The sequence below is a fragment of the Ursus americanus genome, chromosome 18 (assembly GCF_024610735.1).
Source record: "Ursus americanus isolate L20-20 chromosome 18, mUrsAme1.1.p, whole genome shotgun sequence".
Classification (NCBI taxonomy): domain Eukaryota; kingdom Metazoa; phylum Chordata; class Mammalia; order Carnivora; family Ursidae; genus Ursus; species Ursus americanus.
In genome coordinates, this window is record NC_142144.1 from 20717713 (window position 1) to 20743892 (window position 26180).

General features: G+C 39.8%; 2 protein-coding genes across 10 annotated transcripts in view; one reads left to right on the top strand and one right to left on the bottom strand.

Moving 5' to 3' along the window:
• Window positions 1–252: 252 nt before the first annotated feature.
• LOC148108568 (uncharacterized) lies at window positions 253–22772 on the bottom strand. Of its 4 annotated transcripts, XR_015727349.1 has the most exons (4): window positions 21878–22772; window positions 15592–15734; window positions 15041–15192; window positions 253–491 (listed from the first exon to the last, which is right to left on the bottom strand). XR_015727349.1 is itself a non-coding variant. In XM_087869472.1 (3 exons), exons 1-2 carry the CDS (start codon window positions 22420–22422, stop codon window positions 15623–15625), a joined length of 657 nt encoding a protein of 218 aa, XP_087725598.1. In that variant the 5' UTR covers window positions 22423–22772; the 3' UTR covers window positions 253–491; window positions 15592–15622. The 4 variants fall into 4 exon arrangements, 2 of the variants coding, with proteins under 2 accessions (XP_087725598.1, XP_087725599.1); XR_015727350.1 differs by lacking the exon at window positions 15041–15192 and having other exon boundaries at window positions 21882–22772; XM_087869472.1 differs by lacking the exon at window positions 15041–15192.
• PTBP3 (polypyrimidine tract binding protein 3) overlaps window positions 22286–26180 on the top strand; it is a 112682-nt gene continuing 108787 nt past the window's right edge. For 2 of the 6 annotated variants that reach the window (XM_045814806.2, XM_045814807.2), the window contains exons 1-2: window positions 22297–22428; window positions 25302–25335. In XM_045814806.2, the coding sequence (XP_045670762.1) occupies window positions 22421–22428; window positions 25302–25335 (42 nt within the window). In that variant the 5' untranslated portion in view covers window positions 22297–22420. Of the gene's footprint in view, window positions 22429–25301; window positions 25336–26180 lie in introns of those variants that run through there. The other 4 variants (XM_045814808.2, XM_045814809.2, XM_045814811.2 and 1 more) reach the window with 3 other exon arrangements.

The following is a 26180-nucleotide window of genomic DNA, read 5'->3' on the forward strand; positions in this document are numbered from 1 at the left end:
AGCTCTCTGCGCAAGCGCTGGGAAAGAAAGGCAATTCCGCCCCACCCCTCTCGCGGGGCTCTACGGTGACAATCGGTCTCCCGCAGGCGTCGGTCGTAGTGGGCGCGTCAACCACTACGTACGTACGCTTTTCCCCGACGTGTGAAGGCTACCTCGTCGCGGCCTTCGTTATTTAGCGGGTGGGGTGGCCGTTTGAGTAGAGTACAAGGGACCTCGAGGGCTAGGGTGCGGTGTCCTCTGCAGTCCCTGACCTGCAAGTACTTTGGCTCTCGTTCTTCTCTCCCTCCGTGGCCCGAACCTGGGTGCCTGTCCGGCTGCACGCGTTCCATCGAGGGACAAGTTTTCCTTGCCAGATACTTTCTGTTGGACGTCTGCTGGCATCGCATTTCGACCCTCGCAAGGAATCTGGACTAAAGCCCGCCGGACCTCATTCGTCTATAGATAGCTCTGTGATGGGCAGCAGCTTCTGGATCTGAACTCTTTGCAGTAGCCTGGGGAAGAATGCATAGTTAGCTGTGGTCTTCGCAAAGAAACTCCCAAACTCAGTGCAGAAATAAGGGGAATTCTAGGATCTAGTACTGCGGGTTTTTTTTTTTTTAAGTTTTTATTTAAATTCCAGTTAACATACAGTGCTATAATAATTTCAAGTGTACAATATAGTGATTCAACGCTTCCATATGACACCCGGTGCCCATCACAAGTGCACTCTAGTATTGTTTTGCATAGTATACCTTGGACATTACTCAGGTACCCTAATGAACTGACAGACTGGTGTATCTTTAAGGAGACGTGAAGAAATTGTATTTTGAAAGGGTAGGATAGGACAACGAGGTGCTTACATGAGGACTAAACTAGCTTGGAGATGGTGTGTGTACTCTCCCATTTACTGCAAGCCCTAAATGGTTCTGTTTATTCATGTATATTGCCAGCCTCCCATAGGCATTTGAATTGGTGATCTACGATATTGTCTTGGAGACTCCAGAAGAATTTGTTTATTCAACAGAGAGTAGCACCTAGTGCATGCTGATCGCTGGAAATAGAGCAGGACAAACAAAAGACAAGGTCTGCCTGTGTGGGAGGAATGAGGTGTAGCCAATGTGTAACTTAGACTGCTGTAGATACTAGGTGTTTCAAAGAGTGTTGACAGGGACAATTCGATGAAAAGCTTACCCTCCACTCAAGAAAGTAAAAAGACAACCTACAGAATGGGAGAAAATAATTGCAATGATAAATCCAATAAGGTCTAGTATAGAATACATAAAGAACTCTTCACAACTCAGCAACAAAAAGATGAACAACCCAACTAAAAAGAGAACAGGGGCTCCTGGGTGGCTCATTTGGTTAGTCATCTGACTCCTGATTTCGGCTCAAGTCATGATCTCAGGGTGGTGAGATCCAGCCCCATGTGGGGCTCCAGCCAACCTCAGCATCAGGTTGGGGATTCTCTTTCCCTTTCCCTCTGCCCCTTCTCCCGCTCACACACATGTGCGCTCTCTTATTCACTCTCTCCCTCTCACTCTAAAATAAACAAATAAATAAATATCTTTTTAAAAAAGTGAACAAAGGATCTGAATAGACATTTTTCCTAAGAAGATATGCAAGTCAGCAAGCACATGAAAAGATGCCCAACAACATTAGTTACTAGGGAACAGCAAATCAAAACTACGAGTTTCCACTTTACACATACTAGGATAGCTATAATAGAATATACGGAAAATAACAAACGTTGGCCAGGAGGTGGAGAAATTGGAACCCTCATACATTGTTGGTGGAAATGTAAAAAGGCATAGCCACTTTGGGAAACAGTTTTGCAACTCCTCAAAAAGTTACAGTTACCACCTACTGGATATCCACATGCAAAAGAGCAATCCCATTTTTTGATATATCCCCAAGACATGTTCAGAAGAACCACCAGATGGCACTGTTATTTTAAAATTCAAAACTATATAAAGCAAAATGTCAATTTATTAACAATATTATGATATACTATTATAATCTGAGTTGGATTAAGGCAAAAATAGCATGAAGTTCTCTACAGGACTCCCATAAAGGGGAAATAAGAGGAAGCATATTTTAAATTTTAAATTCCTTAAAGAAAATTTGTATTTTATATAAAAAAAAAGCATCATTAAAAAAATATGGATGTGACAAAAAAATAGGATGTGACACTCTAATTCATTTTATTTTATCATTTAAATTAATGAATTAATATTACCAATATTAAAAAGTAATTTTCGGGGCACCTGGGTGGCTCAGTTGGTTAAGTGTCTGCTTTATGTTCATGGTCATGATCTCAGGGTCTTGGGATGGAGCCCCGTGTCAGGCTCCCTGCTTGCCAGGGAGCCTGCTTCTCCCTCTCCCCTGCTTGTGCTGTCTAGTAAATAAAAAAAATCTTACAAAAATGAATAAAATGTATTAAAAAATAAAAAGTAATTTTCAAATGCATGGGAAATTAAAAATGCATACTTAAGCTGAAATATTAAAAGATATGACATTGAGGGGTGCCTGGCTGGCCGAGTCGGAAAAGCATGCAACACTTGATCTAAGGGTCAAGAGTTCAAGCCCCATATTGGGTGTAGAGATTACTTGAATAAAAAACTTAAAAAAAAAAAAAAGATATGACACTGAGAACAACTTTAATCTAAAGGCATCAAATAAGGACTCTTCTAACTCTATCTTGCATAAGAATATATATATATATATATATATATATATATATATATTTTTTTTTTTTTTTAAAGATTTATTTTACTTTTTCAGAGAGAAAGGAGAGACAGAGGAAGAGGGAGAGAATCCTCAAGCAGACTCCCCGCTGAGCACGGAGCCTGATGTAGGGCTTGATCTTATGACACTGAGATCATAACCTGAGCCCAAAACCAAGAGTCAGACAACCAACTGAGCCACCCAGGCGCCCCATAAAGAAAAAAATTTTTCATCTAGAACCAGGACACACAGTTTTCTATTTTATTGACTCTATTACATTCTACCAAGTTGATCATAACCTACTAAATTATTTTGATGACTCATTAATTGATCATAACCTACTGTTTGGAAAACACTGCTTTAGTGTGGTGTTACCATTGTGATTTTTCAACTTGCCTTTTTAAGATATTCTAGGCTTCTCTAGTCAAATATAAAAATTACTAATGAATGGTCAGAGGCCAACAAACAATGCAGATGCTTTCAATGGCTTTGGAAGAGTCACAGCTCTTGAAACTTTCCATTTCTTTCACCCACAAGACAGCTCACCCTGGTCCAGGTTAAATGGGGGAAATCCCTGGGATTTTGAGGGTAGGGCAGTTCCTTCTGATAATGTACCAAATCTTCCCCATAGGACTGCTAGCAATACCTTTTCTTGCTCAAAGAATTATTCCCAGTCACTATTTTATTAGTAACTGTTGGATATTTAACCTCAATGCTATATTTTAATGTCTTTATCTTTCTGATAATATATGACTATTATCAGCAATCTAGAGAAAGTGAAAATTTCCCTCCTAATACCATTCTGCAGAGATAATCATTGTTAATATTTTGGCATGTGTCTTTTAAGACTTTGAAATTTTATATAGGTTTCAATTATTTGTAAATCATAGGGGAGATTATGTGTACCAAATTGTTTTGCAAACTGTTTTTGTTTTACTTAATGTATCACAGACATCTTTCCAAGTTTATACCTAAAAGTTTACCTTGACTTTTTATTTACTTATTTTTTTAAAGATTTTGTTTATTTAGAGCAACCATGAGCAGGGGGAGGGGCAGAAGGAGAGGGAGAGAGAGAGAATCTCAAGCAGACTCCTTGCCGAGCATGGAGCCTGATGCAAGGCTGGACCCCAGGACCCCAAGATCTTGACCTGAACTGAAAGCAAGAGTCAGATGCCTAACTGACTAAGCCACCCAGGCGCCCCTACCTTGACTTTTTAAAAACAGGTGCATAGTTCTTTTTTATATTAATATACCGAAATTAATTTTACCATTCTCATTTGTCATGGAAATTTTAATTGTTTCAACATTGTCTCTATCATAAACGGTTTTGCAATAAAAGCTTTTGTGCATGTATCATTGTTCACTACTCATTTTTCTCCAGAATACATTCCTAGAAATGAGACTGCTCAATGAATATAGACAATACAGTTTAGCAAGGTTGTGTTGATAGAGTTGACCCTTGAACAACATTGGTTTGAGCTGTGTGGGTCAACTTCCACATGGATTTTTTTTTCGATAAATACAGTATAGTATTATAAATGTATTTTCTCTTCCTTATGATTTTCTTAACATTTTTCTTTTCTCTGGCTTATTTTAAGAATACAGTATATAATACATAGAACATACAAAATATGTGTTAATAGACTGTCAATGTTATTGGTAAGGCTTCTGGTCAACAGTAGACTATTAGTAGTCAAGTTTTGGGGGAGTCAAAAGTTACACACAGGTTGTTGTTTTGTTTTTTTTTTTTTTAAAGATTTTATTTATTTGACAGAGATAGAGACAGCCAGCGAGAGAGGGAACACAAGCAGGGGGAGTGGGAGAGGAAGAAGCAGGCTCACAGCGGAGGAGCCTGATGTGGGGCTCAATCCCATAACGCCGGGATCACGCCCTGAGCCGAAGGCAGGCGCTTAACCGCTGTGCCACAGGCGCCCCACACACAGGTTTTTGATTATGTGGGCTTCAGTGTCCCTAAGCCCCGCATTGTTCAAGGGCCAAATGTAACTTAGGCCAGTATTTCTCAACCTGGCTGATATTGACCTTTTTGGTTGGATAATCCTTTATTGTAGGAGTCCGTCACATGTATTACAGTATGTTTAGCAGAATTCCTAGTCTGTACCCCTTAGATGCTATAGGCCCCACTCCCATGTATGTATATTTAAATACATAACATAAAATTTACCATGTTAACCTTTTTTAAGTATATCCTTAAAGTACATTCACATTGTTGTGCAACCAATACTACCATCCTAGCCCTTCCAGTTTTGACACTCCAGAAATTGCTGAATGTCCTCTGGAGGGCAAAATTACCCTTGTTGTTTATACCATCACAGTGGTAAATGAGAAGTCAAAAACGTCAATGTCATTAAAAGGAAAATGCAAAGCTGAAGAGCTGTAAGAGATTAAACAAGACTAAAAAAGGCATTACAACTAAATGCAACACATGATCCTAGACTGGATTCTATACAGAAAAAGAAAATTTGCTATAGCACAATTGACAAATCAGAATATGTACTACAGATTAAAGTATTGCATCCATGATAAACTTCCTGAATTTGATAACTACAGGGGTTATGTAAGAGAATATCTGTGTTCATAGTATGAAGTATTAAGGAATAAAAGGAAATTATTCACCTACTCTCAAGTGTGTGTGTGTGTGTGTGTGTGTGTGTGTGTGTGGTGTAGAGAAAGAGAGGGTATGCTAAAACAAATGTGGGAAAATGTTAAAAATTGGCGATTTGGAGTTAACATGTTTATGTTTTGTTTTAAGTGAAAGAAAATGCTTATAGCTGAGACTATCCATTGTCTGCCCATGCTTTTCAACTCCTTGTCCTTGCTAATTTTGTTAGTCCATGCTTCAGAAAAGTTTAGAATACAGTTTAGAATAAAATCCTGATTAGTCTAGGTCAGTGGTTCCTAAAACTTTCATGTGCACCAGAATCAACTGAAGAGCTTTGTAAAACACAGATTAATGAGCCTGAGCTCCAGAGTTTCTGATTAACTAGGTCTTAGACGGTGGAGTGGAAGAATTTGTAGTTGTAACAAGTTTCCAGGTAAGGCTAATGCTGTTCGTTGGGGGCACCAAAAGGTGTAGGCTAGTAGTTCTCAACCTCGTTTGCAAACTGGAATCACTTGGGGATCTTTAAAAAATTCTGATGTCTGGGTCTTACTGCCAGAGATTCTAATTAAGTTGGTATGGAGTACACATAGGTGGTATTTTTTAAAAGCCCCTCAAGTGGTTCTAACATGCAGCCAAGATTGAGAATCACCGACCTTAGTCAGTGTTAGCCCATTCCCCTCATCCATGCCTTGTTTAGAAGTGGACATGTCACCTAGTTCTGGCAAATGTGAGGTCTGCTGGGAAAGGTTTTCTTATTTTAAGAAAGAGACCACAGGGGCGCCTGCGTGGTTCACTTTGCTGAGTGTCCAACTCTTGATCTTGGCTCAGGTCATGATCTCGGTCAGTGCCATGAGATCAAGCCCTGTGTCAGGCTCTGTCCCCAGTGGGGAGTCGGCTTGCGATTCTCTCTCTCCCTCTGCTCCTCCCCCACTCAGATGCACATGTTCTCTCTCTAAATAAATAAATCTTTAAAAAGAAAGAAAGGGACCACAGAATGGGTTGCCTCTTTTCTTCTAGATGTTAGTACTGAATGTGATGCTTGCAACAGCTGCATCCATATTACATCATAGGGGGTTTGGGTCTTCCCCTTTCCTGCGACTTCCTCAAAGGTGAGCTTTCTCCTGTAACATTCGTGAAAGAAAGGTTAGGGCTGGGAGGCTCTTGTCTCAGTACCCTCCTGAGTTTTCCACCTAGCCTTCTCATACTCCCACTGCTCCAAGGTGCCCTGTGAGTTTTCCTCACTTTGCAGCTGCCATCTCTTAGAATTCCAAGAAACAGTTCCCTCAGTAACAACTGCTCGCTTGCATGAGTGCAAATCATGAGTGGAATGGGTATGTAGGAGTGTGGATCATGCCTTATTTCACTTTTCTGCTTGTTGGTTTATTTACTATACCATCTGCACACAACTCTTAGCCAAAGAGTTGAGGCTTACATGAGGGAATTACATATATATATGTATATGTATATGTATATGTATACACACACACACATGTTATATGCTTATATATTATAGCATATGTTATATGCTATGTAATATATAATTATGTTATATGATTACATATGTTATATATGTATATAATTACATACATATATGTTATATGTATAAAACAATTAACTTTATACTCTCTGGGACAACCGCTGTGTCAGAGACTGGTATTTGCCTACCTATAACGCTTTCTCCACTTCTTTTTACTGACAGTGTCTATTATTGGAGGTGTCAATATGCCCAGAGAGAAGCCTGCATCTCTTAGTCTGCCTTGTAACTAGGAGTGGCCATGTTACCAAATTATGGCTTATGAGACATAAGTGGAAGATATTGCAGTGGGCTTCTGGGAAGGCCTCTTCAAAGAGCTTCCAGCCATTTTGTGATCTTAAGAATGAAAATCATAGGCTCATGTAAAAAAAAAAAAAAAAAAAAAAAACGAAAATGGAGACCAGGTCTCTGATGAACATGGAATGTCATAACAGCCCTGAGACTACTACTTCTAGACTTCTTTCACAGGAGAAATTAATCTTTATCTAGTTTAAGAGACTGTAATTATTTTTTGTTTCCTGTTATGTGCATCTGGACCTAACTCTTAAATAATACCCTATTTCAAGGCAAAAGTATCAAAAGATATGAACCATTACAGGGGCTTCCCTCTTGAGCATACCCAAATCCCTAGCTTTGTTTCTTGTCTTCATATCTGCTGTTCTCCCTAAGAGTATCAATATTGTTCAAATTTCCTTCTTCAAAATTGCTTTTGGGGCACCTGGGTGGCTTAGTCGGTTAAGTGTTTGACTCTCGATCTCAGCTCAGGTCTTGATCTCAAGGTCGTGAGTTCTTAAAAACAAAAATTGCTTTTAGTATGTCCATCCCCTTTTAGGAGATCCCATGCCCCACTCATAGGAGTTGGTCTTATATCAGGATCCATCCTCCTTTCTCAAGTCATACATTTTCCCAAGCCTGAATTTCTCATTCTATTTAAATTATGACTTAAGCAAGAGAGTCTGGGTTGGGTGTGGGTATTCCAAGTCCAGTTCCCTTGAGATATTTCCACTAATTCTTCCTGGTGTCTAATAAATAACTATGCTGTCAAACACACCCACATCTCACAAAGTCAGGTATTAATTCTGTGGCACAATACTCTACTGTTGGTATATGTAGTCTTCGCAAGCTGAGAGAGAAACTTACTTGACTCTTCTATAATCAACATGGCTTCATCCCTGCTTACTATAAAGCTAGCATTTCATTTTGCAGAATAATGTCAATTCTTTATCTTCTAGCTTTCAAACTGTGTCTAAAAATTATAAAAGACAAATTAAAAAAAACCAAAGTTAGCGGGGCGCCTGGGTAGCGCAGTTGTTAAGCGTCTGCCTTTGGCTCAGGGCGTGATCCCGGCGTTCCGGAATCGAGTCCCACATCGGGCTCCTCCGCTGTGAGCCTGCTTCTTCCTCTCCCACTCCCCTGCTGTGTTCCCTCTCTTGCTGGCTGTCTCTCTGTCACAAAAATAAATAAAATCTTAAAAAAAAAAAAAAAACAACAACAACAACAAACCAGAGTTAGCTTAAGAATCAGGCCCGTAATTAAGCCATCTATCTCTTAATGGGCACTACTTTAATACACAAAGATCAAGCTTTGGAATTACCAAATGTGTTAACTCTGTGCCAAATTAAATTCTTGTTGGTATCATCCTACTACCTCCCTCTACTAAATTAAATTCTTGATTAGGATCTCACACTCCCACTTTTCCAGAAGAGAAGCTATATGAGGACTTATTATCCTCTGATAGAAGCAATCCTCCACCTCCGTGGATGGGGGAGGGGATGGGGAGATTTGTTTTTCTAGTTACCTAAGTAGCATATCTTCATAGAGAAGTGTTCCAGATTGTTCTTTTGTTTTTCTGCTATTGACCTTTTGCTTGTTTGCCTGTTCAAGGTTGAACATTTGCCTGGTGCACCCTGTGGGATTATCTGCAGTTCAACATTTTTTAGAAACATATTGGGGAGGGAGAACAACAGCTCTATTCAGTTGTCTGGCATCCTAGGAACCTTTCCACTGACCTTATAGACTATGATCTGCTTTTTTGCACAGGCTAATACTTCAAGAAAAGTCAAATGAGGGGGGGGCGCCTGGGTGGCACAGCGGTTAAGCGTCTGCCTTCGGCTCAGAGCGTGATCCTGGCGTTACGGGATCGAGCCCCACGTCAGGCTCCTCCACTATGAGCCTGCTTCTTCCTCTCCCACTCCCCCTGCTTGTGTTCCCTCTCTCGCTGGCTGTCTCTATCTCTGTCAAATAAATAAATAAATAAATCTTTAAAAAAAAAAAAAAAAAAAAAGAAAAGTCAAATGAGGAAAAAGAAAATATACTCTAAACAATCTATCTGGCTCCTTATTAAGCAGTTATGTCAAAAAATTTAGAGAGGGTTTGAATTAGTGGCCAAAGGGCCTGTTCTAGTCACAAACTAAAATTTATAATTTCTATTGGTGATATGTTCTCAGATGCCTAAGAAGGGACTATCTTGTCCCATATAAGAACTTTTACAATATTATAGGCGTCTGTAATATGTATCAACTTCACATATCTATAGACAAATGGAATATGAAGGCAGGAAAAGCAAATCAACTCAGTATAGTAGACTAACTTCAATTCAGGGAGGAAGAGTTGTAAGTAACACGTTAAATGGAAAAGAAGAAAAAAAAGGGAGTTGCCCCTTTTCCTCTTCTACCCTACTCACTGCTATTTCTTTCTACCTCCCGCCTTCTTTGAAAATGCTGAGGTGAATCACATGTGAGTTAACCAGTCAGGGACAGATAAAGTAAGGGACAATCATGTTAAGGACTGGTGAAAGGAAGAGTGGAAATACTTTAATGAAAGTCATTCATGGTTACGTAAATTCCAGGGAAGAGGAAAGTCTAGGAAAGTGAACAGAAATGAACCAAAACCAGAGAAGAAAATTTCAAGTATAATGAAACCAGGGAACTGCCATTATCCTAACACAGACCATGAAGAATGCCTTCCAAATTTGTACCCAAATTAAGGAAACCAGTGATACTTGGTAAGTATTTCCTCTAAATAGCAACTCAGTGCCATTTTTAGAAAGTAAATGAGATAGTTATAAAGGTCCATCAGTAATCTGAAATTTGGAGAAATAAGCACTAGGGACATGGGTGGACCATGGAAAAATTAAGGCCACCTTGGCATCCATTCTCACATGGCAAGGAAGTTAGAACTGAAGAAGAGACAATGTAACACACATTTTGATTTTCCAGAACTCAGTTTCCTGACTTGTAACTGAAACTGGGAAGTGAGGGGCAGCTTAAAGGTTAACAGTGACCCGCAAGACAGATCTGCAACTGTTGATCCAAGTAAACTGAGCAGAGTAGATAAACAGACTGTAAGATAAAAACCCTATAACATTCTAGAGTGAAACTCTCAAACTAAAAAAAAATCAATCTTAGTACCAGTAGAAATGAGAACACCTAGAAATCAGATTTGACTTCTTTCTTTCTCTTTCTCTCTTTTCTCTTTTCTTTTTTTAAGATTTTAAGTAATCTCTATACCCAATATGGCAGTTCAAATTTACAAACCCAAGATCAAGAGTTGCATGCTCTTCTGACTGAGCCAGCCAGGTGCCCCTTAGATTTGATTTCTAATACTCCACTCCAATAAAAAGAATCAGTGTTCCTTGGAGAAATGACCAATTCTAGAACTAGAGCAGAAAATATACAAGATGAGCCTGGAACATCTTGTAGTGGCAGAAAGTTAGGAAGTGCTGAAAAACAAAAGCCAAAACCAAAAGACTCACATTGAAGGAGGTATGTCAAAGGAGCATAGAAGTCAACTGGAAGACCTCCCAATGGCCAAAGCTGGAACAATTTGGGCAACAAAATAAAGTGGTTATAACCAAAATATAAAATAAATATTTGAGTCCATACTGATATAATTATATGATTGAATAAATAAATAAATGGGAAGAAATAACAAATTTCCTGTGTAGAAGAATTCCAAATAGTTTATGTAAATACTGCCCCCTTAAGAAGGTAGAGAATAACTCCCCATTCCTTAAGTATGGGCTGTATACAGTGACATCTCCCAAAGAGTACAGTAGGAAAAGGGGGAAAGATGACTTTACAATGAAGAAAGCTGACAAACATGATCTCAGTTAGGTGATCAAAGTCAACATCAACTGTGATAAGTCATGTCGATAATATATGCCCTTTTTAAAAAGATTTTACTTTATTTTTTTTTAAAGATTTTATTTATTTGAGAGAGAGATAGTACAGAGGGGGAGAGAAAGGGAGACAATCCCAAACAGACTCTGCGCAGAGCATGGAGCCTGACGTGGGGCTCAATGCTAAAACCCTGAGAGCATGACCTGAGCTGAAACCGAGTTGGATGGTTAACCAACTGAGCCACGCAGGCGCCCCGTAAAGATTCTATTTTTTTGTTATGTTTTTTTATTACATTATGTTAGTCACCATACAGTACATCCCTGGGGTTTTTTTTGTTTTTTTTTTTTAAAGATTTTGTTTATTTATGTGACAGAGAGACAGCCAGTGAGAGAGGGAACACAGCAGGGGGAGTGGGAGAGGAAGAAGCAGGCTCCCAGCCGAGGAGCCCGATGTGGGACTCGATCCCGGAACGCCGGGATCACGCCCTGAGCCGAAGGCAGACGCTTTAACGACTGCGCTACCCAGGCGCCCACATCCCTGGTTTCTGATGCAAGGTTCTAAAGATTCTATTTTTAAGTCATCTCTACACCCAACGTGGGGCTCGAACTTAGAACCCTGAGATCGGAGTCACGTGCTCCACTGACTGAGCCAACTAGGTGCCCCAATAATACGTACCTTTGATATGGCATGATGAAAATGGCACTGTATCTCTGTGGTCTCTTTCAAAAACCTAGAACCCTAGTCTAACCATGAAAAAACAAAACAAAACAAAACAAAAAAAAACCCCACAAAAACACCAGACAAATCCCTGCTGAAGGACATTGCACAAAATACCTGAGCAATACTCCTCAAAACTATCAAGGTCATTAAAAACAAGGGAAGTCTGAGAAACTGTCACAGCCAAGAAGATCCTTAGGGAATATGATGATTAAATGTAATGTGGTGTCTTGGATCAAATCCTGAAGCAGAAGAGCAACATTAGGCAAAAACCAAGGAAATCTTAATTAAAGTACGGTCTTTAGTTAATAACAATGTATCAATATTGGTTAATTATGACTAATCTACCCTACTATGTAAGATGTTAATGATAGCAAAAACTAGGTGTAAGACATGTAAGAACTCTGTACTATTGTCACAATTTTTCTGTAAATCTCAAACCGGTCTAAAAAATAAAGTTTACTTAAAAAGTTTTAAAATCTTAGGGGCTCCTGGGTAGCTCGGTCAGTTAAGCAACTGCCTTCAGTTCAGGTCATGATCCTGGGGTCCTGGAATCAAGCCCCACGTGTGGCTCCCTGCTTAGCGGGGAGACTGCTTCTTCCTCTGTCCCTCCCCCCCCCGCCCATGTGTGTGTGTGTGTGTGTGTGTGTGTGTGTACACATACAGGTTTCATTTACATAACATACAATGTATGTTTAGGCATGTTTCCTTAAGGTGTATGTGCCACCTTAGGCCTGCCTCTACACAGGTGACAAGTCTCCCCTACCTAAATAATCATTCTAACCCTAATTAAAAGGAACCCATTTTCCCTTGCTTGGGGAGTCTCAGCTTTGCACGTTATTCCCTGTGATCTCCTTATTTGCTGTAATTAAAGTTTCGTTTGTGCCACAACTCCACCTGGTGTAGTTTCTATCTGTGACTTACCAAGGAATGAACTCATGTTAGTTCGGTTAGGATACCTGCAAACCAGTAAGTAAACAACAATAGTCAAACAGGAAAAGAATGGGTCTGTTATAAGAGAATTGTCTCTAAGATTGTTTCTAGAAAAATTAATATATTCAAAATAAGGCATATTCTAAATTTCAAAGTATCTAAATTTCAAAGAGGAAGAAAGGTTTCTTTATGCCTGGGCCCAAAGAAATAGTTCATATAGAAGACTGGCTTGGGGTGCCTGGCTGGCTTGGTCAGTGGAGCATGCGACTCTTGATCTCGGGGTTGCAAGTTTGAGTCCCAGGCTGGATGTAGAGATTACTTTAAAATAAAATCTTAAAAAACAAAAAAAAAACCCACACACAAAAAAACCAAAACTTTAGAAGGAAAAGACTGACTTGAATCTTTTCCATCATAGTTTTAAATGCTAGAAGAGAGCAGGGCTATAGCATATAATAGGGTTTTCTGGGAGAGGACAGTGACTCAACTTCACTAAAACTTCACTAAAGTTTTAATGTAGAAAAGTAATAGATTCATAAGGGCTCAGGAAACAGATAATTCATGATGCCTTCTAAAAAGGTTGTTGAAGATATAATTCTGCTAATGGAAAGATTAATTTAAAAAACTATCAATGAACATTAATCCACTTAGATGTGAATATACAGTTTAATGTGACAGTTAAAATTCTTAACAGAAAATTTACATAATGTGAAAATGATAATACTCTGACAAAACTGACTATAACAAAAGAGAGTCATGAGAGTTAGAGTGAGGGCTAATTTGTTCATTTCTCAGAGTGGAGTCAATAAATAACATTTTTGCTTCTGAGGCTGATGATTTAAGTATATTATTTAAAGTTTAAAGATAACCACTAGTGGAATTAAAACTAGATCTTCTAATTTACCAGAGGAAGTTGCCGTAATTCTGATACTAAAACTGTATAGGCCACAAAAACTCTAGAGCAATTTCATTTATTAATAGCTATATTAAAACTATAATAAAAGTATTAACGAACGTACTAATGTATTTAAAAATACATACCTTGACAAAGTACATTTTATTCTGTGAACGCGAGAATGTATTGACATGAGAAAATAGATGACAATTTTCTACATTAAAAGAAAAAAGGATAGGGGCGCCTGTGTGGCTCAGTTGGTTAAGTGTCCAACTCTTGATTTTGGTTCAGGTTATGATGTCAGGGTTATGAGATCAAGCCCTGCATCAGGCTCCGCGCTCAGCAGGAAGTTTGCTTGAGATCCTTTCTCTCCCACTCCCTCTGTTCCTCCTCTCTCTCTCTCTCATATAACAAATAAATCTTAAAAAAAATAAAAGAAAAACTAGAAGCTATATGATAATCTTACTATCATATACTAGCCATCAAGATCTACTTGATACATTAAATTGAATATCTACCTGATGGAATTTTTATAAAGCTGGAAGTAGAAGAACACTTTCTTTTGGTGCTAGTATGCCTTTTACACCAACACTTGGTAAAATTTTTACCAAAAGAGAGGTAGGCCTTTGGCCAAGAGCTAAATAATAGTAACTAACTAGAATTTAAAAACATTTTCTGTTTTCATCGTATCTCTTTTTATTTATGATGGACTTGTATGGCAAGTGATACTGGTTTTCCATTTATGATAGTGATATAAAAGTTCCTTTTAAAAAATTAAGTAAAAAAAGGTGATTTAAAGAAAATGTTAAGTAAACAAAAGTAAAGATGGTTCGTGGATAGAGAAAGAATCATTGAACTGGTATTAGAATGACTGAAGTTTGAGAAACTGCTCCAGGCAAATGTTTCTTAAATGGGCCTCTGAATACATTCATGGATGTCTGAGGGTTTTCTGCAGGAATGTTTCAATTTTTCACATTTGTTGTTTATAAACCTAAAATGTTAGGTAATTACACTCTAGATTATGTGGACAATTATCTTACAATAAAGTACTGTCAGGTAAATTTAGTGTCTACATTTGTATTTACATTTGCTTCCTCATCTATTAATGTTGGGCAATTGAGAAAAGAATAGAGAGGCTTGGTATGTAAGTGATGAATCTGATTCAGATAGAGGACAAATGATATTATGGCATATTAAAAAATGAAGGTATATAAAAAGCTATATGATAACAATTGAGTCATTGTCACACACCTCACTGTAGTGAAGTTATATCCATGTAAGTACTCAGCTAATACACAAGGGTTTGGCCTCACTAGTTGTTTAAGGACATCTGTTTGAATGGGTGGTGCTCATTTAGTACCAGTTACTAAATATTCTGAGTATCACCTGTATCAGAAAACAAGTGAAAGAAAAATTTATGGACACTTAACTTGGGTTGCTCACGAGAAAAAGGAAAAAAGAAGCAAGAATATAAAGAGGAGACAAGGGGCGCCTGGGTGGCTCAGTTGTTAAGCATCTACCTTCGGCTCAGGGTGTGATCCTGGCGTTCTGGGATAGAGCTCCGCATCAGGCTCCTCCACTGGGGGCCTGCTTCTTCCTCTCCCACTCCCCCTGCTTGTGTTTGTTCCGTCTCTCGCGGTCTCTCTCTCTCTCTCAAGTGAATAAATAAAATCTTAAAAAAAAAAAAAAAAAGAGGAGACAAGGGCAAAAATTTGTTATCAGTTCTCAAGAAACGGATAGCCTAAGGGTAAGTCTGAAGACATATTCTGTGAGTTCAGGTTAGAAGAAAGAAGTTACTCGGAATATTTTACCTATATGTGTTTGGCAAGAAATACATGCTTTAGGGTAAGGGGTCCAATGCTTGGCGCAGGGATTGCAGAAAAATCTCAACCCTTTACTTCAATGATTCTCCAAGTTTGCTTCTTACACTATCAGCAGCATCAGCATCACATGGGAATCTGCTAGAAATGCAAATTTTGGGGCCCCACCCCTAAACCAGAAACTATCAATTTCTGTTCAACAAGTCCTCCAAGTGATTCTGATGCACATTATAGTTTGAGAATTGGGGCACCTGGGTGGTTGAGTGGGTTGAGTGGCTGCCTTCAGCTCAGGTCATGATCCTGGGGTTCTAGGATCCAGTCCCGGATTTGGCTCCTTGCTCGGCAGGAAACCTGCTTGACTCTGCTGCTCTCCCTGCTTGTGCTCGCATGCTCTCTGTCAAACAAATAAATAAAATCTTTAAAAAAAAATCTTTAAAGTTTGAGAATTACTGATCTACACTGATAATTTTTAAATTATCAATGATTTAAAATTATCAGCAATTGGTAGTTGGGGGTCATTAAACTTCTTCCATTTATTTTTATGTTTGAAATTTCCCACAGTAAAAGTTAAAAAACAACACTCAAATAGACAGCATATTCATATATTACTTGTAAAATAAGAAAATAAAACACTGAAATTAAAAAAATGGGGTCCATATATCTGAGAAATAGTAGACCAGTGCTTTTAAAATTGTGGTGAAGGACCATTTTTTTCAAAAAATTTCCAATCCTTTGTGGAGTAATACTTTTGTAAAACCATAATAAAAATAATTAAAAATTGAAATAAAAAACAAAGAATATTAATCTAATTTTTTAAATCATTAGATTCAACAGAAATAACATTTCTCTGTCAAATTCCTATGAATTCGCAGACACTTTTTCTCATCCCATTCTTTTGTTAGGGACTAGTCACAGTTTAGAGACCAGCACCATTTCACTGTTCACACTAAATGATAAAATGATAAATAAATGATTCTCAGATTACATTCTCCAGGAATTCTGTTGCTTTTTAAGTTCATAATAGTAATGCAAAGTAATAATTATTAATAACTGTAAACAAACTGAACATTACCATATGCCAAACATCATTTTAGGTACTTGTTTTAATTTAAACCTTCCGAAAAAGCTTTAAGTACTATCATTATCCCTTCTTTACAGTTTAAGAAGCTGAAGCATAGGGAGGTTAAGTAACTTATCCCAGTTCACACTTCTATCAAGTGCTGGTCTATAAACTGTTAAAAACTTAACACACAAGTCAGGAAATGGGAGTTTAGGAGTGGTGGTAATGCAAAGGAGGGAAGCCATGGGGCGGGGTTTGGGGATAGGTGACAGTAGTGTCTCCTTCACCCCCATACCTGGCGTTGTCTCTTGAAGAGGGACAGACTGACACGTTCCAGAATGGGTGGGCTAGTCCTGTACTGGGTCTGTTCAATGTCTGATGATGTCTATCACAACAGGCAGCTCACTAATACTCATCTCAAAGTGATCCTGCACATCATTGAGATTCATTTTCATCTGACACAAACATGATGGCCAAGACCGTGGTGCCAACGTGGCCTGCTCTGACCACATAACGGAGGCAGGTGTTGGAATCTTCAGGCAAGCCATTGTTAAAAGCAATGTTCACCAGCTTAATGTCAATGCCTCAGCTGAATGTGTTGGTAACCACAAGAATTCATCACTGAAATCTTTAAACTGCTGGTACTGAGAAAGCTTCTCCTACTGGAGCATCCCACAGTGGATGGCAGTGGCTGGAAAATTCTGCTCCATTAGGAGCTGGGCCAGTGCAATGCAATGCTACACAGACTTCATGAAGATTTAAGATTCTAAACGAGGCAATCAGGCTGTAGATCACATTCTTAACCATGACACACTACTGTTCATTTTATTACGTAGGCAGAGGTATTCTTCTACTTAACTCTAAGAGTGTCCTTTTTCTAGTTCTTTGATAATTTAATTCAGTGCATGGAACTCTTTTTGTGAGAGTAGGGGTCTCAGCTTGAAAATAAACAGGAGCAAATATTCTTAAGTATATTTGAAGAGGTGTGCCGACCTCTGTTTCCAAGAGATCTACTTCTAAGTGGGTCAAGGAATCTCCTAGGTTAAGAACCCACCTTCAGGGTAGAGAGTGGTGTGCACCAGTTTTAAGGACAAAATGCCAGTGTTAAGGGAATGATGACACTTGAAACACTGTAGTGATTATCACTCAGATGGTTCTCTAGCCTAGCTCCACAAACCCATGTCTAAATCCTAAAGGATTTTCTGTGAATAAAAATGGAAAGTACTGTTTTATTAAAAAACTTTGACGGACAATGGGGATCTCAGTGATACAGTATGACAAAAAGGGAAAAGGAATTCTCCCCTTTTCAGAAAAGTGCTCTGGAAAATTCAGTGCTACTTTGACATGGGCTGACAGGTCCTACTATAGGACAGTGATAGGTGACAGCACTTTCCATGCAAACATTGGAGTCCTCTGAACCAGGCATTGGTCATGTTAGGACCTTCACGTGAAGATGATTATGTCAGGGCCAGGCACAGGTTGAGGAAAATGGAAATGACTTATAGTGGTGGAGAAGTCAGGAGGAGACACTTCCAAGCCTTCTCCTCAGATAGTTAGGAAGGACTTTATTACTTTTTTAAAGACTTTGAGAGAGAGAGCGTGCATGAGCAGGGGTAATGGCAGAGGGAGAGGAAAAAGCACAGGGAGCCCGACGTGGGACTCGATCCCAGGACCCTGAGATCACGACCTGAGCCGAAGGCAGATGCTTAACCGACTGAGCCACCCAGGCACCCTAGGAAGGACTTCAGAGTAAGGCTCACAATTCAACAGATCGGTCAGTCTGTCAGACTCAGTGTATGTAAGCTATTATAACCCAATTTGACTACCAAGGTGATGTAGCCTGAAAAATATGAATTATACTCCCACACATTTTTCTTAAGCCTTTGAAGTTTGCTTTGCTTAACTACTGAACAAATAACAAGTGTTAAGGGAACATTCCACAAGATTTCTTTTATTTTGAAATAATTATAGAGTCATATTAAGTTTAAAGGCAGTACAAAGAGATCCTGTGTACTCTCACCCAGTTTCTTCCAATGGTAACATCTTATCTATAACAAAATCAGGAAATTGACATCAGTAACTCCCACAAATCTTATTCAGATTTTGCCAATTTTATATGCAGTTGTGTGTATCCAAAATTCTATGCAATTTTATCAGGTGTAGACTTGTATAACCAGTCCCATAATAAAGATACAAAACTGTTCTATCACCACAAACATCCTCTTGCTACTCTGTTATAGTCACATCCATCTTCTTGTCTTTCTATATTCTCCCACCCTGTTCCTAACCCCTGGCAACCACTAATCTGTTCTCCATCTCTATAATTTTTTCATTTTGAGAATATTACACATGAATGGAATCATACAATATGTAACCTTGTAAGTTTAGCTTTTTTCCCTCAGTACAATTTCAGATGTTTCTATTTTAAGGAATACATGTTAATGATTATAATTTTTGTCTTTATCATGGGATAAAATATTAAAATGTCCACCTTCCAGATTCACCTCATAGCTGATCTTATTTCTGACCTATATTGGTATCTTTGTATCACATGTATGTCTTAAGAAGCCTTCCCTATAAATGAATAGGGTAATATCAGTTAAATGTTAATTATCACTACATACTGGAATGCCTGAAAGCAAATGTTCCAAGGTTACATTTTGTCCAAACCATAATAGTGGGTGTGTGTGTAGGTCTCTTCTCAATGAAGGTGTTTCAGGGGAATTTCTTAGACAAATTAGAACAAAAACGCAAAGAAGTAAAATCTTAGAAAATCTATAAATTACGTTATTGTAACTGCTTACTTTTCAAAAGAACAGATTTAGCAAAACGAGAACAGGTTATTCTCTTCACCATCAAAAAGCAACTATACAGAACATAAAGTTCTCATGACAAGCTATTCCATCATTCTGGAAATGCAGAAACTTTTGTTAAGTTTATAGAAGGCCACGGTTTTCCCATGCCATACGGACTATGGGAATAGCTAGGATTCTAAAAGTGGTCCTAGAAGACCTAAATTCCATTCTGTCCACTGTTTTGAATCAGAGGGACTCACAAATCTAGGGAGCTTAATCAATGAACAGTCTCTTGAACTTATGACCAAGAGGCAATGGAAACAGAAGGGTTTTATCTTGCTTTCTGTTGTGAGCTGTTTTCTTCTATCTAGGCTTCTTTGTAAAATGGGATGTTAAGTATTTAGGAAATGCCATACAGTTTTTTTCATTTTAGTCAGGTACAGTATCTTGGAGACTTTTCAGAGTTAGTAATATGGACAGTGAGTTTCAGATTGACTTCACATTTATTTTTTACTACTGAAATTTGTCAACTATCTTAAGGCATGGGGCCAAGAGAAAGACTACTTTTTGTTCTTTAAGTAAAGAAAATGTAAATTAGTACAGCCTTTTTGGAATCATTTTGGCAATATTAATCAAACTTGAAAATGCTTATACCCTTTGTTCTGCAATTCTACTTCTAGGAATCTATTCCTTAGAAATAAACATGTGTGCAAAGATGCTCACACATACATGATGTTCTCTGCAATATTGTTATTTTGAATAATTAGAAACAATGTAAATTTGCACTATTTTGGAAAAGGTTAAATAAATTACGGTATGTGAAATTATGATATACTATGCAGTATTAAAATGAATTAAGTTGCAACAACGTGGGTGGAGCTAGAGTGTATTATGCTAAGCAAAATAAATCAGATAGAGAAAGACAAATACCATATGATTTCACTCATATGTGGAATTTAAAAAACAAACAGATGAACATATGGGAGGGGGAAAAACAGGGAGGGAAACAAACCATAAGAGACTCTTAAGGATGGAGAACAAATTGAGGGTTGATGGATGGAGGTGGGTGGGGGATGGGTCAGATGGATAATGGGTATTAAGGAGGGCACTTGTTATGATTAGCACTGGGTTTTGTGTAAGTGATGAACCACTGAATTCTACTGCTGAAACCAATATTGCACTGTATATTAACTAGAATTTAAATAAAAATTTGAAAAGAAAAAATGTACTTACAAAGAGAAAATGAAAGAAATGTAAAAAAACTGAATTAAGTAGATGAAAAGTACTGATACGAAAAAAAATCTCTGGAATTTTTAAGTAAAAAGAGTAAATAAAAAATGGTGAGGGTCTAGAAGCATGCTCACGGAACTGTTGGACTGGTTATCATGGGTAGGGAGTAGGTTGTGAAGAAATATAATCTTAGGTGTTTAATATTTCATACTATTTCAATTTTCCAAAAGGATCATGTACGTTTATGTTACTTGTATAGCTAAAAAAAAAAAATTTAAGGAAATTTAACCAACAGACTATATCCCCAAAACAACAATATCAAGATTCCATCAAGGGCTTGCTCATATTTTTAACATCCATCTGGCAATGTGGGGTGGCAATGTTAAAAACTGCAACTTAATACTTGGACTTAACATACAAAATATATTTCATCTTTTGGAAAGGGATTGAAGTTAGACACAGTTCTTTAAAAATAGGGTCCCCCCAGACCCGAGCTATCTGAAAACTGTTTTTGCCAATAAATAATAAAGCGATCGAGGAATCCATTCAACCATGAAGGCTTGAACAGGTTTTTTCTTGGTTATCCCTGAACACTCAATAAATAATGACTTAATGATGGATGAATCGACAGTTTAAGTCGTTTTAGTGGCGCCTACTTATTTAAAAGCAGGATATACTAGCAAGGATAGATGATGACTGAGGCGTCTTGTTACTTGCTTCTCAAATGAGGCTGAGGAGGAACAGTCCTCTCTTTCCAGTCAGGTTAGGAATTTGGTCTAGGGCAGCGTTTAGTGGCTTAAGTTTTGATGATCTGTGAATTGAAAAATCACTGAATTTCAGAACTAGACAGAATATAAAAGGGCAAACAAGCGAGTTGCCACTAATTATATACATAATTTTGCTCAGAGAAGAGGAAGGGGCTCCCCTGGCTGTGAAATTGTGGGAGAATCACTCCGTTAGTGTCTACATTTTCATCTGAAAAAAGGGGAATAATCACTCTCTCAGAGGATACGTTTGTTCTTTACATGGAAGGATATGAAAAACTCCATAAAACGCTGGCAACATAGTGGCCATTCGGTATTGTGCAACGAATGTTTCATATAAATTCAAACCCAGACTGTCGGGTCGAAAAGCACTCAGACTAAAACTGTACACAACTGAGAGGTTCTCAAGTTCCGGCAGTCTCTTTCATTCACCTCATTCATTTTAACCTCAACCACACCTGTCGACTCCCAGCAGTCGACTCCCAGGACCCGGGGGACGACACGCGGGCCCCGCACCGGCGGCACTTCGCGCCGGCCCGGGTCCCGAGCCCGGGCTTCCTCCGGTTGCAGGGCCCGGGGGGCTTCGAAGACTACGGCCCGCGCCGGGCCTCCGTGCTTGGGGTCCAGCCACCGCCAGCCTCGCCCACTAAGCCGCCGAGGTTCTGGTGTCCTGGCGAGACACTCCTACCTACACTCCAGAGCCGGGTCTCCAACGCTCTTCCCGCGGGGAGACGGAGGTGTCTGAGCCCGGCAGTCCCGGGCAAAGTCGCCGGAAGGCCGGCGGGGCCCGCGAGTGGGCGGGAGGGGCGGCAAAGAGGGAAGCACAAGGAGCGCGCTCCCGTGAACGCAGGAGGGAGGTGGGGGCGAGGCGTGCGCGTGCGCTGGAAAGAGAGGCCGGGAGGCGGAGTCTTCGGGCGACCGCAGGAAGAGGGCGCCCTGGAGCCGAGCGGGAGGCCGGCTAGGGGCGGGGCGGAGGGAGGGCGTCGACCTTAGGGGGCGGGGTGAGGCGAGGCGGGGACGCGCTTGCGGGGTGGGGAAGGCGGGGGCGCGGCGGTGGCGGGAGCGTCCCTGGTCTCCGCCCCTGTTTCCCACTCTCCTCCACCTCTCACCCGGCGGGGCTCCGGAGAGCCGCCGCTTGCCCGTACCCGGAGCCGCCCAGCTGCCGCCGCCTCCGCCCTCCGCTCGCGGTGAGCCCGTCAGTCCCCGCACCGTGCGCTCCTCCGTCTGGGCCATGGATGGGTAAGTACTCGAAGGCGCAGCGACTGTGCGGGGCTGCGTTTGCCCCGCTTCCTTTCGGCTCTCGGCCGGACGCGCCGGGGCCGGGGAGCCGGGCGCGGCGCCGGCGGCCGGAGGAGCGACCCCGGCCGAGTCCGACGGCGGGGTTTCCGGGCGCCCCGAATCGCGGAGGGGCGGTTCGCCGCCGCCTCTTCTCCCCCCCCCTGGTGCGCCCCCGTAATGTCCGCCCCTTCACATCTTCACACCCGGAAGCCGAGGAAAGCCGGGTGCAGCCGCCGGGCGCCGGGGTCCGCCCTCCGCGCGCAGAGTCCGGGGAGCCCGGCCCGGCCTGCCGACACTTCCTCTCAGAAAATGGTGCGCTGCGCTGGGGGAGGCGGAGGCGGCGCTCGGGGCGGGCGTCCTCCCCCTTGGGGAGTTGCTGTTTACCGGTGAGGTGGGGCGAGCGCTGGAGCTTCCCCTGGCCGGGAGGCGAGTGGCCGCGGAGAGGAGGACGGCCAGTGCACGCGTCGGGGCACGTCTGGGCGGCGACCTGGTCCCGAAGCCAGGCCCCCCCGCGGAGTGTCGACGTGCCGGGGGACCCGCCGAGGTCTCCGGACTTGGGCAGTGAGCTGTGCTAACGACCTCTGTATCCCGGGCGTCTGGACCTGGTGACCATGGACTCCTGCCCCCGCAGCCCCCCGAAAGAAACTTCGTTCATTTCTGCAATTTTCGGGAGCGTTCAGAGGCTCTAAAAGTTAATGAGGTCCGTGGCCAAAATAAAAAGATTTGGAATCACTGATATATTTCTCTGAGAACCCAGGGATATGGCGTGGGACCGGACAGATAATTTAATATTTAAAGAAACGACTAGATTAGGATCTTCGTGGACTAATTGTAGCACATGTGTATCAAGATTTTAAAAATATCTCCAGCTCTGTTAGAGCTTGCAAATCCACGTATTCATTTCTATTATATATTTGAGTTTTTGTTTGGCCTTTTACTTGCTTTTGAGGACAACATATCTGTGAACCCCCTGGTTGTAGAATATGTGGAACTCGAGTAAACAGTAGAAGCCTTGTTCATGTTACCATATAGTTGATGATTGTTGCCATGCTGTGTAAAGACAATGGAATCTTCCAACAATTTTTGCCTTCGTTAGACTTCATTTATCTGCTTTCATAATATTAAGTCTGTATGATATTTGGATTAACTCATTTGAATGCTAATTGCTCACTGCTACAGACTTTAGACAGTGCGGTTTTAGATTTCATTGATGGTTGTGATGTTCTGTATTTTATATTAATTTAAATTGAAGCCTTTTTTATTGTTTAATTGAAACTTTTCTGAGAACGTTGAAAACTCATTTCACATCACCTTATTCAGTTACACTTTATGTGTGTGCAAAGTTTTGCTGTTGTAATTTGTGTGATTATGCCAACATTTCAGTTCAGGAAGGCTGTGAAATTAGTGTCTCACTGTGCGTAGTGCGTTGTCGTTAGACGGTTTGACTTGAGCTAGGCTAGCTTTTTGTATTGGAAAATTTATAGTGATGACAAAGGACTCGAGTTAAACATCTTGGCTGTTAAACTCTTGGGTAACTGAGAAGTGCAAACTTACTCTTTTGGATAGTTTAATAACTCTCTCTTCACCCTATATGTTGTTTTAGAGCTAAGAATGAGTTTATTGGTTTATATATGTGGGGCAGTAAGACATTCTGGAAGGTAAGTTCAAGACCTATACAATCTTATTTTCCATGCACAGTTATTTGTCACATTTAAATTTCAGACAAATGAATTTCAAGTTTCAGAAATCTATAAGGAAAATTAAAAATCTACATGGTGGTTGTTTAAAACAATTAAATTTGCATCACTGAACAATCCAGATTCATAAATCTGTTTACTTTTATTAAGTAATGGCATTATAGGTTATTAACAATATATAGAATTTAGTTGGAGCTTTCTTTTAGGAGGTATGGAGGCAAACTGTAATTGAAGATGGGTTCTTTGGGGTGAGAAAAGATGGATTTTTGTTTGAGAGAACTTTATAGGAGTTTTTACACCTTGGGGTTAAGGGATGTGGTTTTGAACACAGTGAATATTTGCTTTCAGAAGGCTAATTAACTTTCTGCATTTTCCCACAGCCTGAAAAGGTCCTTTTTCATTATTTTGGATAGTTAAAAAAGAAACAACAAACCACCAGTCAATATATCTTTCTAGTTCTTCCTCAAATCCCAACTGTCTTGTGTGTGTGTGTGTGTGTGCGCGCGTGCGTGTGTGTTCATTTCCTCCTGAGATAATTTATTCTTAAACACAGTTTTGATGTGGTGTTTTTTTTTAAAGCGGATCTTTGAAAATTTTCATGTCTGAAATTTGATATTTGCATTTATTTTAGTTCTGAGACACTGTCTTAGCTGTATTTTGGTGAGCTTTTTCAGGTGGTAGGTGCAAATTTGCAAGATACCTTCTGTTTCTGTAAAAGCCACTCACTAGTTTTGTTTCATTTAAAACTTTAAAACATAATTCAGACCAGTGATTTAAAAGAATGAGCTTTGGCGATCTTAAGTTTTGATTTGGATTTGTTAAATAGAGGTAAATGGATAAACACATATTATTCCTTTTATTGAAACACAACTATACTTTAATAAATACCAGAAGAATTTGATTTACTCTTTGTTTCTGACATTGTAGTTAAAGCTGTGCTTTTACACTCTGCTGTTGGTAGACTGTCCCATCACTTTTCTTTGTATTAACATTTCACAACTCATCACATTCTTATTTTTATTAATTTTTATTATTATAATGCTTTTCCTTTTTTCCTTTAATCTTGTTATCTCTGTCTTTTAAAAACTTGTTCTCTAACTTTGTTTTCCATTTTCTCTTTTTACTTTTTCCATACAGTGTTGTTACAGATCTTATAGCAGTCGGTTTAAAGGTAGGACTCTTTTACTATCCTTTCTTAAGCTTTTTTAAATCTTGGTTTCAGCATTTTTCCCCCTAGTGGTGATATCATCTCACCTGTTCATAAAATTATCTGTTTTACTGTGTAATAGTATCTTTCATTTTTATTTAGCTCCAAAATAAGTGGACTGGTAGCTGATTTTGGATATTACGTATTTGTAAAGAGGGGCTACGATATTATCTTGTATATCTAAAATGAGAACAAAAAGTTAAGCGCAAAGTTTTACTTGAACTATCAGAGTTTGTTTGATTTGTTTTAGCAGTTAAATGTAGCTGTATTTCCCTATCATGTTTGTTCTTATATTGTCTCTTGGATGTGTTTATGAGTAATAAAATAATAATAGCAGCTAAAGTTTCTTCGATTCCTAGTATGTGCCAGCTGCTTTACACATATTTCATTAATTATAACAGTCCTTCAAGGTAGGTATTAATAAATTCCCATTTTAGAGATGTAAAAATAGGTTCAGAAAGTTTGTTTTCAAGGTGTGATGCACCAGAGTTCAAACCCGTATCTTCCTGGTTCCAAAGCCTGACTTTTTTTTTTTTTTTAATATAACTAGCTGCCAGTACTAAGGGTTCTGTCTAGAAAGTGAACAGGAGAGCTGGATAATTAATATTTTACAGTAATAACTCTTCTAAGTTAAGTCACATTAGTTTTACCGGTTTTCTCAGTTATTGAATTCTAAAATGTAAATCGAGGGGCGCCTGGGTGGCACAGCGATTAAGCGTCTGCCTTTGGCTCGGGGCGTGATCCCGGCGTGCCGGGATCGAGTCCCACATTGGGCTCCTCCGCTGGGAGCCTGCTTCTTCCTCTCCTAC